Source organism: Aplidium turbinatum, chromosome 13 (genome assembly GCF_918807975.1).
Source record: "Aplidium turbinatum chromosome 13, kaAplTurb1.1, whole genome shotgun sequence".
Taxonomy (NCBI): domain Eukaryota; kingdom Metazoa; phylum Chordata; class Ascidiacea; order Aplousobranchia; family Polyclinidae; genus Aplidium; species Aplidium turbinatum.
In genome coordinates, this window is record NC_137484.1 from 10,475,184 (window position 1) to 10,489,644 (window position 14,461).

The 14,461-nt window shown below is 36.1% G+C and overlaps 1 protein-coding gene across 1 annotated transcript in view; it reads right to left on the reverse strand.

The window, feature by feature from the left end:
* LOC145781631 (protein patched homolog 1-like) overlaps window positions 1–12,915 on the reverse strand; it is a 35,037-nt gene extending 22,122 nt beyond the window's left edge. Inside the window, exons 1-4 of the mRNA XM_082593306.1 lie at window positions 11,653–12,915; window positions 5,390–5,582; window positions 1,700–1,904; window positions 1,133–1,211 (exon numbers count right to left, since the gene is read on the reverse strand). Of these exons, the coding sequence (XP_082449432.1) occupies window positions 1,133–1,211; window positions 1,700–1,904; window positions 5,390–5,582; window positions 11,653–12,915 (1,740 nt within the window). The remainder of the gene's footprint in view (window positions 1–1,132; window positions 1,212–1,699; window positions 1,905–5,389; window positions 5,583–11,652) is intronic.
* Window positions 12,916–14,461: the final 1,546 nt, after the last annotated feature.

The window sequence follows — 14,461 nt, forward strand, 5'->3', positions numbered from 1 at the left end:
CTACGCAACATGCAAAGACAAGAGATTTTAGAAAAAATTGAAATTGTTTTGTCAATACCGTAAGTATGTCGATTTTTACAAACGTAAGTCAATACGTCCGTTATCTTGGTCAATTCCATCATATTAAGTTTAACTTTAGAGTATTTCACTTGGTAGAAATTGTCAACCTGTTATTTCTGTCGACAAGTTTACAAAATTAACCAAGGAATAATATAGTTATGGCAAACCAATTCTTTTAAATTCAGTTTAAAATCAGAATTGATATATCAATAAACATGAATCATGTGTCGTTTTAGGGGTAATTTTCTTTTGAAATAACCGATTTTTAGAACTCAAGTCGCTAACGATTAATCGAGTCTATTAATAGGGCAATAAAATATCGATTAGATCACGATTTCACATCCAAAATAGAGTTTCACTTCTCTCATAAAAACAACAACAAAGTTAGTGCAATAGTGCCAACATGAGAATGCTTGATTAAATCAATGTTTCATGTAAATTTGAAATCTTTATGAGTGAGAAAATGAATGATCATCATGATGATAAAAGTAGTGATCGTGAGAAATGAAAAGATTTCTCATAAAATTGAAAATTCCAATGCACCAAAGTCTAGATAAAGCTTAAATGAAGGATGTCATATCACCGTAAAATGCAAAACAAAGAGCTCTGCTTTCTATTTGCATTACTTCATTGGTTTTAGCAATTGATTGTTTAATCGTGTATTTTACGGTTGTTTATATTTGACAATGATACTTGGATAGTTTGCAAACACAGTAAAAACACATTACGCTGAAACTCTAAGTGCAGTATTAACCATTTAACATAGTTTAACGTAGAAGGAATGCAATTTTTTAGAAGCTTTTGATTGATTCATCTCTCCGTCATCCGTCATCACTTCGTCACCCGCCATAGAAATAAGAAAAAAATTATACCTATTGTGTCATTTTTTCACTAAAATTTGCAGCAAAATATGCAAAACACAATGTATATGTGCACAAATATTGTAGTACATTTCAGACAACAAAGTAGAAAAAATCTGATCGTTTTCAATGAACAGTCTTTCCTGTCAACAAATTAATCTGCAGATACTGAAATGATAATGGGACTTAGTTGCTGGCTGGGTTGTACGCACCGGTGCAATAAAGGATGCTGCAGAATCATCAGTGACGGGGATTGTCTGTTTGTAGCAAACATCCGAGAAACTCCATGTCCTACAACACAAATCCAAATCATTATTTAAAAGTTGTGCTTAGCAGGTTTCATCAGACAATGATACTAAGATGCCGAAACAAAAATAATATTTCAAGCTATCATTATAAGATGTACATTCTCCTAAATCAAATTGAAAACGTCCAACTTCAAAAACAATCACGTTACAATTTTGCCACAGAAAAAATACTTCTAAATATTTTGAAGGGTGTTTTTTGTTTTTCTTGCGTGGTAGATTCAATTTAACTTTATTGCAGACAAGAAGCGTACTTTTTGAATCATACCATGCACCTACGTCATATCTGGTCCTTTGAAACATTTCTCAGAAACAATCATAATTTTTAGCACCAATATTGCTTCTCATAACGAATAAAATTGAAATTCGTAGAAAAATTGTGAAGAAAAACTATTAGTAAAGTTACTTAGAATAAAACAGTTTTTAGTTTACTGTAGAAGCGAGATTTATGGATGCAAGATTATTTTTTCTTACTGGTTGTACATAGCGACAGTCACTTCAGTCGCAGCAGTAGCTGCTTTTAAATGAAGCTTCACTGATTCCTCTGTGAGAGCGTCGTCTCCTGTTTGGATCAGCATCTGGATGGAATATCCGGAAGACGCAGTAGAAGACCCAGTTTCGTCTCCAGGATTCAAGCTCATTTGTGTATACTTCAGCTCTTCACTTAATTTTCCACCAGCTGTAGCAAAAACATGTAACATTGTAAAATTTCCACATTTTGGTATATGATTATTGAGAAAAAACAAATTTTGTTGTTCTGTACGGAAATGTGGCCTAGCTTACTATGTTCTCGTGCTAAGAAATTTTTCTCGTTTCTACCTTTTCTATGAAAGAAAAAGCACCAGAGCAAAAATTCAAGCATCTGGAACTAAAGCCCAGAAGTAGTTGTAAGACTTTAACTGTCTATGATTAAACTAATTTTCTGAACTGGTCAACTTAAAACATTGTTGCAACGTAAAAAATCACAGCGCAGACTAGTTGCTTTAAAGCATGGTAAAACAAGCCAATTTCCACATTGTCTTGAAGTAACTAAAGAAAAGGATTATTTGTAAGGACTTTGAAAACAGGCTTAAGACTGCATGGGTCATGCGAAATCACAACAAGCTTTCAAAACATGAAGCAAAAGGTCGATGGGATTTGATATGAAGCTCTTCGGGCGAGGAGTTTCAAAGGTTATGCCGAAAAAAAGGTAGCGATAGGAGAAGAGTCAATGGTACAGCTTAACACAGTAAATCCGTAAACCAATTTGGTTTAAAAAAGCTGATGTATGTCGTCATTTTGATTGAATCATGGCCATACCGAGCAATACGGCGATACAGTTTCATTGCAGAAAGACAAAGTTATGTCCACCAAATTTTCAGCAAAATTAATCAAAATTACACTTCCACACTACTAAGCAATGTCATGGTTGGGCCGCAGTAACACAGAGGCTCAGTTTCCAAGCAATGAGTCAACACATCCCCAACAGTTTTTGCCTAAGTGCTCAACATTAAACAGTTTGTAAAAATAAAGTCATCGTTTAGTTAAATTTTGGCCAAAAGCTATGATACTAAACAAACATAGGCTTTAGTAGCAGCTGAGACTATTGTAATGTTTAGATTCTAAACATTACAATAGTCTCAGCTGCTACTAAATCCTGCACAAATTAACACTGATGGGACTTAGTTGAATCCTATCCGCCTCAAAAGCTACATGTTTAGCCTGCTACAGCAGGTTTCAGCAACATAGCTGTAAGAAGGGAATAGAAGATATGTTGATGAGAAGCGTCTTTGTTTGACAAGTATTCACAGCAATTCTACTGTGATTCGAAGTTCAGTCAAGGTTGAAGTTTTAAAAATTTTCCTTTCACGTGTTTATAAAATGATTGTCGAAACTTTCTTCAAACAAAAAATATGATGATAGATTGAAACAAGCATTTCAAATAGTCAGGTCAGTGGCGTAGCCAAGGGGGGGGGGGGGGTTTGGGGGTTACATCCCCCCCCCCCTTTGGCACGCGTGTGACGTCACGATATTGAGAATGATGCTTTCAGTCTAAAAAAAAATTGCCTAATTTTAAACAAAATTGCATTAAAAGAGCGAGTTTTGCCAATACCAAACATTCAAACATCTCAGCCAGGAATTAGCAACAAGAAAACACAGAGACTTAGCTTTTTTTCCGAAAAATGCCGAAGAAAACATGATCTTATCCTTTTTCTATGCTACCGGACAGCACCATTTTACGGGAATATTTGTACCCACATTTTTGTTGAAAATGCTCTCAGAATGCACCAAATTCAAAGTAATTTTTCAAAATTTTCTGGGGGAGGCCCACCAGACCCCCGCCGTTGGGTGGTCAAAACCCCCCCTTTCAAAATTCCTGGCTACGCTACTGAGTCAGGTCATGTAACTTTACTTGAATACAGACCGTTAACCAAGCATGTGAAATGAAACATTGTTCCATCTGATCAAATAGAAAATTATGAACATCCTACTCAAACAAATTGTCAATTGTAGTGAGTAGACCTAGTCAGTGCTCAGCCTTCTGCTAATTGCCAGAAAGAGCGGTCTACGCAATTCGTGTAGTGTTAGCGAAAACCCGACAACTTTCACATCACAACCAGTGCTGCATTCTAGGGTAGCCTATACGGCGGTATACGCAGTATACTATCTGATTTTTCGAGCAACTATAGTATAGGCTACCCTCTGGTTTTCCAAAGAGAGTGCCTATGCTATCCTTACTCATTCTTGGCAACTACTACAGAATTCTAAAATGGTACCGATTAACTGGAATCAATTTATTCAGAGCATTTTTAGCAGAAGGCAAATGAGACTTTGCGCTAATGCCAACACTGGCAATGGTCAGCTACTGGTTGATGTTGCAAATTTGTAACCTGAAAAAAGGATAGAAGGAAATTTGCGTCATGGAGATTGGAGAAGCAGAGGGGAGAAGAATTTTTAGACGCTTTGACATTGATGAAATACAGTCAATCCAAGGATTAAGAGACTGTAGTAAAAAAGTTGAAATTGTGCCCAATGATTTGAAGCCTCTCTTGACAACTATTTCAACTTTACCTTGTTCGACAGCAGAATGTAAACGTGGTTTCAGCTTCATGAACAATATTACCACAGGTTTAAGAGCATCTTTGCTCATTGATAATGTGAGCTGTTTGATGTTTATTAATTGCAATGGACCACCTGTGGTTCAATTTACCGCTAAAAAATATGTAAGATCCTGGCTGCTAAACCTCCGATCAGCTAAGGATACTAGATGCTAGATCTCAAATTTGTAAAGAGGTTAAAGATGTAGATTCCTCTTGGAAGGCTGTTTGGAATGTATTCAAAGAAAAATAAACAATTTTGTACCTCTCGTCCAATTTTGATGTTGATAATTCATGTTGTGGCAGAATAAAGATTAGTATTTTGCAAGTTGTGTATTATTTATCATTTTGGCAAATCTGACAGTATACCCTGTGCTTTTTTTTACGAATACAGCAATGATCACAACGTACAAATACTCTTTCAACTCAAATGATCCTGCTTTTCGATCGTATAGTGGCAATGCAGAAACACAAACTGCTGCTAGTAATACCGTGGTTGTCTCTAAACTTTAAGGATAAAGTTTTAGGACAGATTTCAATGTGCTGAATGTCCTACAAAGAGACGTATGCATGAGTTTGATTAACATAAATTCAATGACGCTCACTCAACAAGTTCATGTGAGCATGATGTGTTAGAAGCTTTGCTTAAGTGCAAGGCAATTGACACTGGTGGAATGTTGCAGTCTGCATCCGCCTTTCCATTTGTAGAAATTAACTTTCTCCTATTCCGCTGATCAGTAGCGGAATTTAAAAAAAAATAGAAGGTACCAGCTTTCAAAAGTTGAGATACGAGGATGGAAAATCTCAGTTTTTGAGTTTCAAAACAGTTTTTGAGTTTTTGAGCGTTACGTAAAACGTAGATCCGTTTGATAGTAAAAAATCCCTCGGTATTATAAATATATCTCAGACCAAGACAATCACATAGTAGGTTATCACACACCGAAAGTATTGAAACAGTTGTTAATACTTTTGTTTCTTTACTAAATTTTTTTGTCTTTCAGAAACCAAAAGTGGTAAGCTCACAGGAACCCGTCCAAAATGCATAGCAGAAATATGTTTTTCATAAAATAAATTATTATAGCCTTACTTTCCACCCAAAGGTTTTCTATGTTGGTTTCCATGTGTGCTTGCTCCAACCCCGCAGCACATGCCCCGAGAACAAGGATTCCAATGCACAGAACAAATGGGGCGTACTTCTGTATGAAACATCCAAACCAGAACAAATACTGATGGAGAAACGCACGGAGCCGCAACGAAGAAATGTTGCCTTTTGCTTTACCCTGAAATACAACGAAAAAAATTAAACGCGGGCGAAGTTCGAAAACTCGTAATCCGAATGTGCTAAAATTAACTTTACCAAAGCAAACATTCGGTCAATTTTTTAATCTTTAGCGGCTATTATGTTACTCACAACCTGTATGTCAGTTTGGTAGATGCATTGGAAATCTTTTAATGACGTTGTTTACATGTTTAGTGAGAGCAATAGTTTGTCACGCAACAAGCGTCATTGGAATAGTTTGTCACGCAACAAGCGTCAGTGGAATAGTTGTGCGTATTGTTCAGCCATGCATATCATAAAACAAACATTAAGTTAGAATTTTCTCAGCTGAGGTGTTGCAATAGATCTCATACTTGTCACTGTACAAGCAGTGGCGTAGCCAGAAAAAAAATTGGGGGGGGGGAGGGCAAATATTTGATGAATTGAAGAGAACGACAAAGTGTTTGATTTAGGAAATTTTTTTTTCAAAATTACACTCAAATATTGGATTATAGCGCTTTCTGGAAACACTTTTAGGGTAATATTTGTATGAAATTTATTAGCAGATATATAAACAGCTATTAACTTATTAAAGGTAGCTATTACACACGAACGGGCAAAAACTACGTCTAAAATTAGAGAACACGAAAAACTCAGCTACTCAAAAACTACACAAAAACCCAACAGAGTAAGCGATTCTGAAATTGCTTCCACAGATTAGTTAAAAGAAGCGTAAATCGCGTAAAATCTGCGCGATTTACGATTTGCAAAATTTATTGGTGTCTTTCTGTGTGTCTAAAACAAGTCCTGGGAGGTGTTAATAGCCAGATGTCTTGGAAAACGATATAAATTTCTACAAATTTTATTATATTTTCAACAAAGGGCTCAACTTCGGAATCCAAACTTTGAAAATTTGGGGGGCCATTTCGCCCCCCCTGGCTACGCTCTTTGTCAACGCTACTGGTTTCATTGGTATCTGGCCCAAATATCCTCTCAGCGGCCTTGTGTGTTTATGAATTCATTTGTTTGCATTGTTTCAACTTTGCAAAATAACAGTGAAAAGACCTGCATTCGAACTGGTTTGTCGTGAAGTGACACGTTGTTTTATGGCCGGAATTACGTCACGATTTTACTGAAAGGTCGGTTTTTGCTTGTAAATCAAACAGCGCAGGTGATGAATTGATTCGTTTAACATTTTGAAACAAAATAAACTTTTGCAAAAGTACGCAGTTTTTTTTTTTTTCAATTCAGGCAAACTGGACGTGAATAAATCTCCATGCAAACCTGTTCTCAGTAAATATAAAGCAAAAAACATACCTGTTCTTGCGATTCAACCACTGAGATTTTACGGCCAAAAAGAATGTTATTTTCTCTAAAAGTATTAAGTTTCGTGTCATCAGCTAACGCACGCAAGCTCTTTTCTCGTAAAGTAAAACCATCATTATTTTACATTTTTAAAACGCAAAAATATCGCAAAAGTTGTGCTTGGTTGAATGCTGTCCAAAGTACTAAAGTATCAGTGAACTGATATGTGCAGTGGACAAAAATTACACATGAACCAGTAATAAAGAAAATGTATGTTTCATGGGTTTATTTGCAGTGTAGGCCAAGAGCTGAAAAAAATTCACAAAAACCTCATAGAAAAGTAGCATTTGCGAAAATTCTAAAACGTAAAGAATCGTTAAAATCTATCAACACTTAAAGCCGCACTGATATACTTTGGTTCTACTAAATACTTTGCAAACCACAACTTTAACAACGGCAAACTGTATAGCTAAAAAGCCCAAGCAAAAAACGCGAGCAGGGGGTGCAGAAAGCAACTTTCGTGAAATCGTTTACTAACAACAATAAAAGTCCTGCATTAAACTCCTGTGCAAAGATTTAATTTTCTTACGATTTTGACTTACAGAGATACGACACCAATTATACCTACAATATAATAATACATCAAAGAGGCTCAAATTTCAAACATATTATGTGTGGTGAATTAAAAACTGGACAAAAACAGCGTGATAGTTGATGGAAAAAGTGTTGGTATGCTAATCCGGATAAGCGTGTAAACGGGCGTTGAAAATTGAAATATTGAAGACCTTCCTCAAACCGAAGCATGGTTTTGCAACAAACAGACTGTCAAAAAACTGATAAAAATTAACATCATATTAAAAAGTAATGCCTACTGCAGATATCAAAGACCCAGTGGTGAACGATAGTTCACTATTGTTCTGGCATCACGTGCACGGGGCGTTGCGAAGGTTGTTTGTTGTACTTGACACTTTTCAACGGCAAGATAAGAATGTTGTTTATACTTCGTTGTGCGACTGAAAGCTGCAATATCTTTTTAAAACTTACTCAAGTTGAAAATACGTTTTTTCAAATGGTATTGTATTGCACGATAGAAAACAAAAATTTATCAAACCAGATGATTAAAAAATGGGAATTGGCTCATTTTCTGCAAAAGAATGATCAATCGCAGCAAAAGCATCTGCTTCGACTGATCTTTGAGCTGCCGGACTTTACTCAATGAAATGACTGGGTGGTCGTTTGCTAATCTGCTGCCTCAGGCGACAGATGCTAGACTCATTTTTTATGATATATTAATGGTAAAGCAGCGGGTTTCGCTGAAAGATACTGGGCAATGAATGGTTAGGTGAAAATACAGTTTTACTTGTTTTTACAATTGTAATAATTTAACTTGACTGGCTGCCAACATTAACAGCAACTTTTCTGCGATATTTTTTATTATAAATCTCTAAGGATTAACTAAAAAAAACTCCAGAGAATATGATCATTTGGTGTTCGTCTTTCTTTCAAACAGCATATATCGCTCAGTGTCTGATCAAATGCATTACTCTGAAGAGCTAAATGGCGATTTCAGCTGAAGATTATTTGCCTGGTTCACAATTCTAGCCGAAATTATTTCTTAAGTTACGGTATATGAATATTCACATTGGCTCAAACGCTTGCAAAAAGTTATAACACAGGCGATGACTTCTAAATCTTAATCAAAAGCTCTGATCACAAAATGAAGAATTTCAGATTGAGCTACGGCTGACCTGAAGCATGCAACTAATAAAATTACTATTATTGATCCAATTTTTGGTGACCTCACACATACTGTATCTCAAAAAAGGGGGATGGGTTTACAACTAGCTTTTGCTTGCGTATGCCACCAGTTTCTGGGGCGTGTATCAAATAGTACTGTAAGTAGCACATATTATCTACATACCGTTTGCGCACATATTATCTTAACAATATACGCCGACCTGTCATTTATTGAAATCAAACAATTTTTGATATTCTTCAGTTTTTACAGCATGTCAAATTTTCTGAATTAGGGGTGGCAAGTACCACGTCACCTTTTAGGCCAAAGAACTACGATTGGCAATAAACGGAAACCAACCAAACTTGTATTGCATTGTGATAAAAGAGGATTTGCTTAGAAGAATAAAAATTCAATTTTTGTACCTCACCTCATATGACACTAACAATGCACATTAAATTGCCATTAAGTGTGCCACCCAGTAAAACAAGCTATTTATAGATGATATATAAAGTTGAATGGCAAGATCAAGTTTACATTTGGCAGCTCTGTCAATGCCACACAACCGATTGAGGTGCAAGAATTAGCTTGACACATACCAAGACCAACATGAAGCAACGCTTTGGGGTTAAAACATTCGTATAAAGTTACAAGGAAGTGTTACTGCAAAAAAAAAATTAACATCATTAACACGTTTCTTCGATGTAAGATTGTGTACATTAAGAGTCAAGTTTTATTTTTGCATGGGTTGTTGAAATCTCACTTGAGCGTGACATCAATCCATAAGAGACAAAACATTGAGAATTGTTGAATGGAAGAATTGTTAAAAACCTTCACAACTTCACTGTGACAATTATCACCTGATCCCTTGTGCTCAATGCAACAAACGTTATCCCAAAAATGCAGCAAAATGTAACTCGGTTTCTACTGCGTTCCGTGATTTTGACATTCTTGGGATAAGTTTCCCGTTAAAAAGTTTCTAGCTTGCAAAAGTTGTCCTTTTTACATCTTTTCAACATCTCCAGTTGTTGATATGAAAACGGTTACATTGCTGGCTGGATTTTAACAAACATGATCGTGTGGAGAAAGCCAATCTGGACTCAAACATACAATAGTAAACAATTGTAATGCATTATCTACTCATCGACTGCAGTTTTATTGCGATTACTTGGAAAACTTCAGTTAAAAGTTGTTAATCTTGTCTAAGATATTCAGTCATCTTGAAAAAGCCGAGAAGTGTTTACAAACTAAAAACGGTTTAGAAGCTTTTTGAGTTTGTATGAAAGGATAATTTTAAATTAAGAATTGAAAACAACTGCAAACGCTTTTCACTAATTTGATGGTATCTTACACTCTGCAGTCTACATGATAGTGATCAGAGCATCTATTGGCTGAAAATCTATAAGAAAAGTAACTGCCTTGTTATTTAATGGCATATCGGTCCGCATTTATTCCAATTTTATTCATACAAGGAGTTAAATTTGTTTTTAGTAAAAGCACAACAAGTTTTGGTCGGTGTCCGTCGCCAAGCATTAGCTCTGTGGAAGAATGGTTCATGTCTGCCCAAAGACGTCTGCTGGAGCACTGGTTCGATTCCAAGTACAGTCAAATCAAATCCGAAAACGGTTCTAGTCATCGTAGAGAATAATTTTAGGTATCAATGTGGCCACATTATCACACACAATAGAAAAACGTGCATAAAGCTGTTGAAACAAAAACGTTAGCAGTTATAAGCCAGACAGCAAATCAATCGTTTATTTGCTGTCTGGGAAAGCAACAATACGTCATGACATCAACAAGACAATACGACAAAAACCGTGATATGATTTAACACAAAATACAAAGTTTTTGCATCGGCTATTCGTCAAGCCTCGAGAACAGCGAATTCAAACCAAGCAAAACTTAGCTTCAGCTGTTAATTCAATGAAAGAAAAATTAATAGTTAATTTCAACAAGCGACATCAATTAGTCAGAAAATTTATTGATAAATTGAGAATTAGTCTGAGAAGGCATAACCTCGTCAACAATACGTGCACATGTACCCCTGGGTCTAAATTTAGCTCTTTATCTGCCAAGAAAAATCGTTTGAAGCTGCAAACTGACATTTATCCTATTTACAACTCACTTTACATCAAGGAAGAATACTGAGAAAACACAGTTTGAACACGATTAATTCAATTCCTTAAACAATTGTCCGATCAAATAACATTCTATCAATTAGATATTCTGTGACATATCCGGATAGATGTATGTTTTCATGTCATGTCACCACTACCTTTGGAATGTGCTCACGTAGTGGCATTGCGTGAGCAGCATCAAACGCCAAGAAGATTTCACAAGGCATGCGACAATACAAGCTGCTTCTGCAGTTTCGTGGAATGGTCATTACTTCATCTCAATACATCACGACTTTGCATAGTTCTGTTCAACTTTGCTTGTGAATTACGTTAAGTGATTGACAAATGCCATCAGTAATTTTCAAAATCATTAGCCACACCAGTAAGAATAAAGGGAACACTTACACGAAGAACCAAAGCATCCCAGCGGAAATGTATTGTTCGACTTTTTTGCAATATGTTTTCTATTGTTTTTATGAAATTCCTTTTTCTCACTTTCAGAATAAGTAATGTTGCCAAAATCTCACGCAAACAGGTAGAGTCATAAAATATAGTTCTCTAACAAAGCGTTGGCATATGATTTTGTTTCATTCAATTGAACTATTTTGTTTGACCACGATAGGCAAGCATTCCACACCACTCCCATCAATTCAAAGAATGTCGCCAAAGTAATTAAGCCAGTGAAAACAGATTTATTAAATTTAATCAGCTCAAAAAATAGCCTGCCCGCAAACCATTAATATACAGAGAAAATTTGAGCGTTGCAAGTTAAAAAGAATTGGTGATATTTTCTTGATGAAAACCAATCACGAAATGTTCTCAACTTCATCACCGGCTTACACGAAGAACAAAAACGTAACAAAAACGGTAAAAGTATAAAATCAAAAGTAGCCTACTTCGTCACATTATCACTGAAAGAAAAACAATTTACCAACCTGTTGGACTCTGGATAAAGCAAATTTTGCGTCGCACCAGCTCGGTCTCGTAAGCAACTCCAGATCATTTAGAACTCGATTATGAACATCTGTTTGATTGCATCCTTTCTGATGAACAACCGTCACTTTATCCGCAACATAACTTCCTTGAATTTCTTCTAACTCAGCTTCACTGCTAGTCTTCTGTAATATCGACTCACTCTTTAATTTGTTCATTTCAATGCCAGTATCCGTACGGCTACTATTGTCATCCTCTTCAGCTTCCTTCTTCTTTGTAATAATTTCAGAAGAGTCTGAACGTATCCAAGGATCTTTTAGCTCCTCTGTAGGAGTTCCATCCGAATTAGTTGCTTGTGATGCCGTTCTTCCAAACGAATCTACTTCCCTTGAAGTCGCATCTTCAGTGTCTTTTTCAAGCGCATCTTTCCCCATACCTTGAGCATGCAAAATGTCGAGATCAGCAAAAGAAGTCGAATCTTTTGAAAACACTGAAAGCGTATCAGGACGAGCTAGTGCTTTGTTCAGGCGTCTGGCTTTGGTTTTAAGAAACTTCTGCTTTAAGTTTTCTTTGATCTCTTTTTGATTATTTTCAACGCTGATGCAATTACTTTGACCAACAAATGGTCCCTCAGAAAGACAGTTTTCCACTCGACTACTGCATGAGAGATCTATACGTTGTTTCACGTTTTCTTTCGGTGTTCTGGTCGATGATACAGAAGGAAAATTGTCTTCAAGCGCTGTAACAAATTCGTTTTTGTTCTGGTTTTCTTGATGTAAACATCCAACGACAGTAGAACTAGGTAAACTACCACAATCTTTGAAACTGGATGAAAACTGAAAGGTATATTGGCCTGAGTCAAGCGCTGTAGAGATTTTGTTCTTAGGAGAGACAAAATCGCTGTCGATTGATTTGAAACTTTTGCTGACTAATGCTGCTTGCTTGGGCGGCCTCACTCTCGAAGTAGTAGAATTATGAACAGTTTGTAACGTGACGACATTTCGTGCATAAAATTTAGTATCTTTAAGTGTTGTGGCATTTTCTGCATCTTCTGATTGGATGTTGTATTGTGGGGTGATCGACAGTGAGTCTGTTTGTGAATTAACGCGGCTGTATGGAATAGACTGACCACTTGCTGACGTTGACGCATCTTTGCAATAATATTCTTTTTCAACTGCCGTTTTTAGCACTTTCTCACGTCTTCCGTCTGTTTTTGTCGGTTTTTCAGTGGCAGTAGTATTTGGCTCACGTGTTTTGATTGCCATAGCTCTTACTGCAACAGCATGAGTATATGCTATTGTTCTTGCATAGGCGTAACATATTATATAGAAGCTGTAGCGTACACAAAAATGCCACAACAGCACTTCATAAACAACTACTTAGCTTCTCTGAAAAATCTATTTGGTTGTTCAATTAAAACCTTCCAACAAAAAATGACTAGTTCTCTTCACAGGGCCAGGCTATATCAAAATGCATAAGCTAGAATAACAAGTTTCAAAGTTGCTTTTTTACTCCAACTGACACAAAAACAAGAATTAGTAGACCAGAAAAGTTTCGAAAATGATTTATTAAAGATCCGGTGTTACAGTTTAGTCGCACAATGACCTTCTTTTTGCTTCAGTAGGGTTTTAAATGTAGGTAGCTTTGAAATGTAGCTGTCTCGAGAAAATGTATTTCTGGCGGGTGGCCAATGTGGCCATCCTATTTTTACTGTCAAAGCATTAGGGTGAGCTGCATTTTTTCTGCAACGTAAAGGAAACGTACAGGACTGTTGTATCACCCTTGGCGTCGTTTAAACTTTTTTAGATAGGTTTTATAAATATTGCATGTTTAATTTTGTTCTGCATGTGCGCATATCTTAAAATATCAAAATTAAATTTATTTTTTAAACTTTTGTTTTTTACTTCATTGAGCCCAAATCAAACTTCAAAAAAATTTCGACGCGAACTTTTAATCGTAACTGCACCTTTTGCTTAAGCATATACAAGAACACAGGTTTCCACTGAATATCGTAGAATTTATGGTTTCTCTAAACGCCCACTCCCCCACAATTATCGATGAGTTTTATGACCACTGTAGTCTTAGACTTAAAGTATGGTACAGCCCGAAACAAAAGGCACCCAACAGCAAGCAGCAATTCGCACAAGACAAAATAAAAACATTTACTGTAATGTTTATCTGACATAAGCTTGACTAATTACTTCAAGTAAAAACTCCAATTAGCAGTTGCCATTTTTACATCGTTGTAACGTTTTCAGACGTTTGGATCGATGTAAACAAACAACTTTTTTTGGCTTAATAGCCTATAGTTTTTTGAGTGTTGAAATTACGCGATGCATATGCGATATGACTGCATGGCCTATTGGTCGCCAACACACGCATTGAGATGTGGTAAGATGCTTTTTTTTTTGGCGAAAGACTCATCAGAAGCAAATATGACCAAAATTTATAAAAAGTATATATCTCTCTAAATTAGTTTACACTTGCTCAGCCAAACCAATTAAATAGCTCACTGATATCACAGTATAGGCCTACACTTGTGACTGGACAAAATCGGTTTGACATCAAAATAATATCTACCTGTTTTCAGTTCTACAATCTACATTGCACATTTGGCTACTAAGTGCAGTATTTCCTACAAAAAACACAACTTTTCTATTTGCACATGTGGTAACACTACACTCACTGAATGAACTTGCCTTTGCACAGGTTAAAAAAAAAATGAATCGAACAATTGTAGTGAAAAAGAAAAGATCAGTTCGTTTTTTGCAATAACCGCTGTTTTTGCTCTCACAAGACGATTTGAGATAA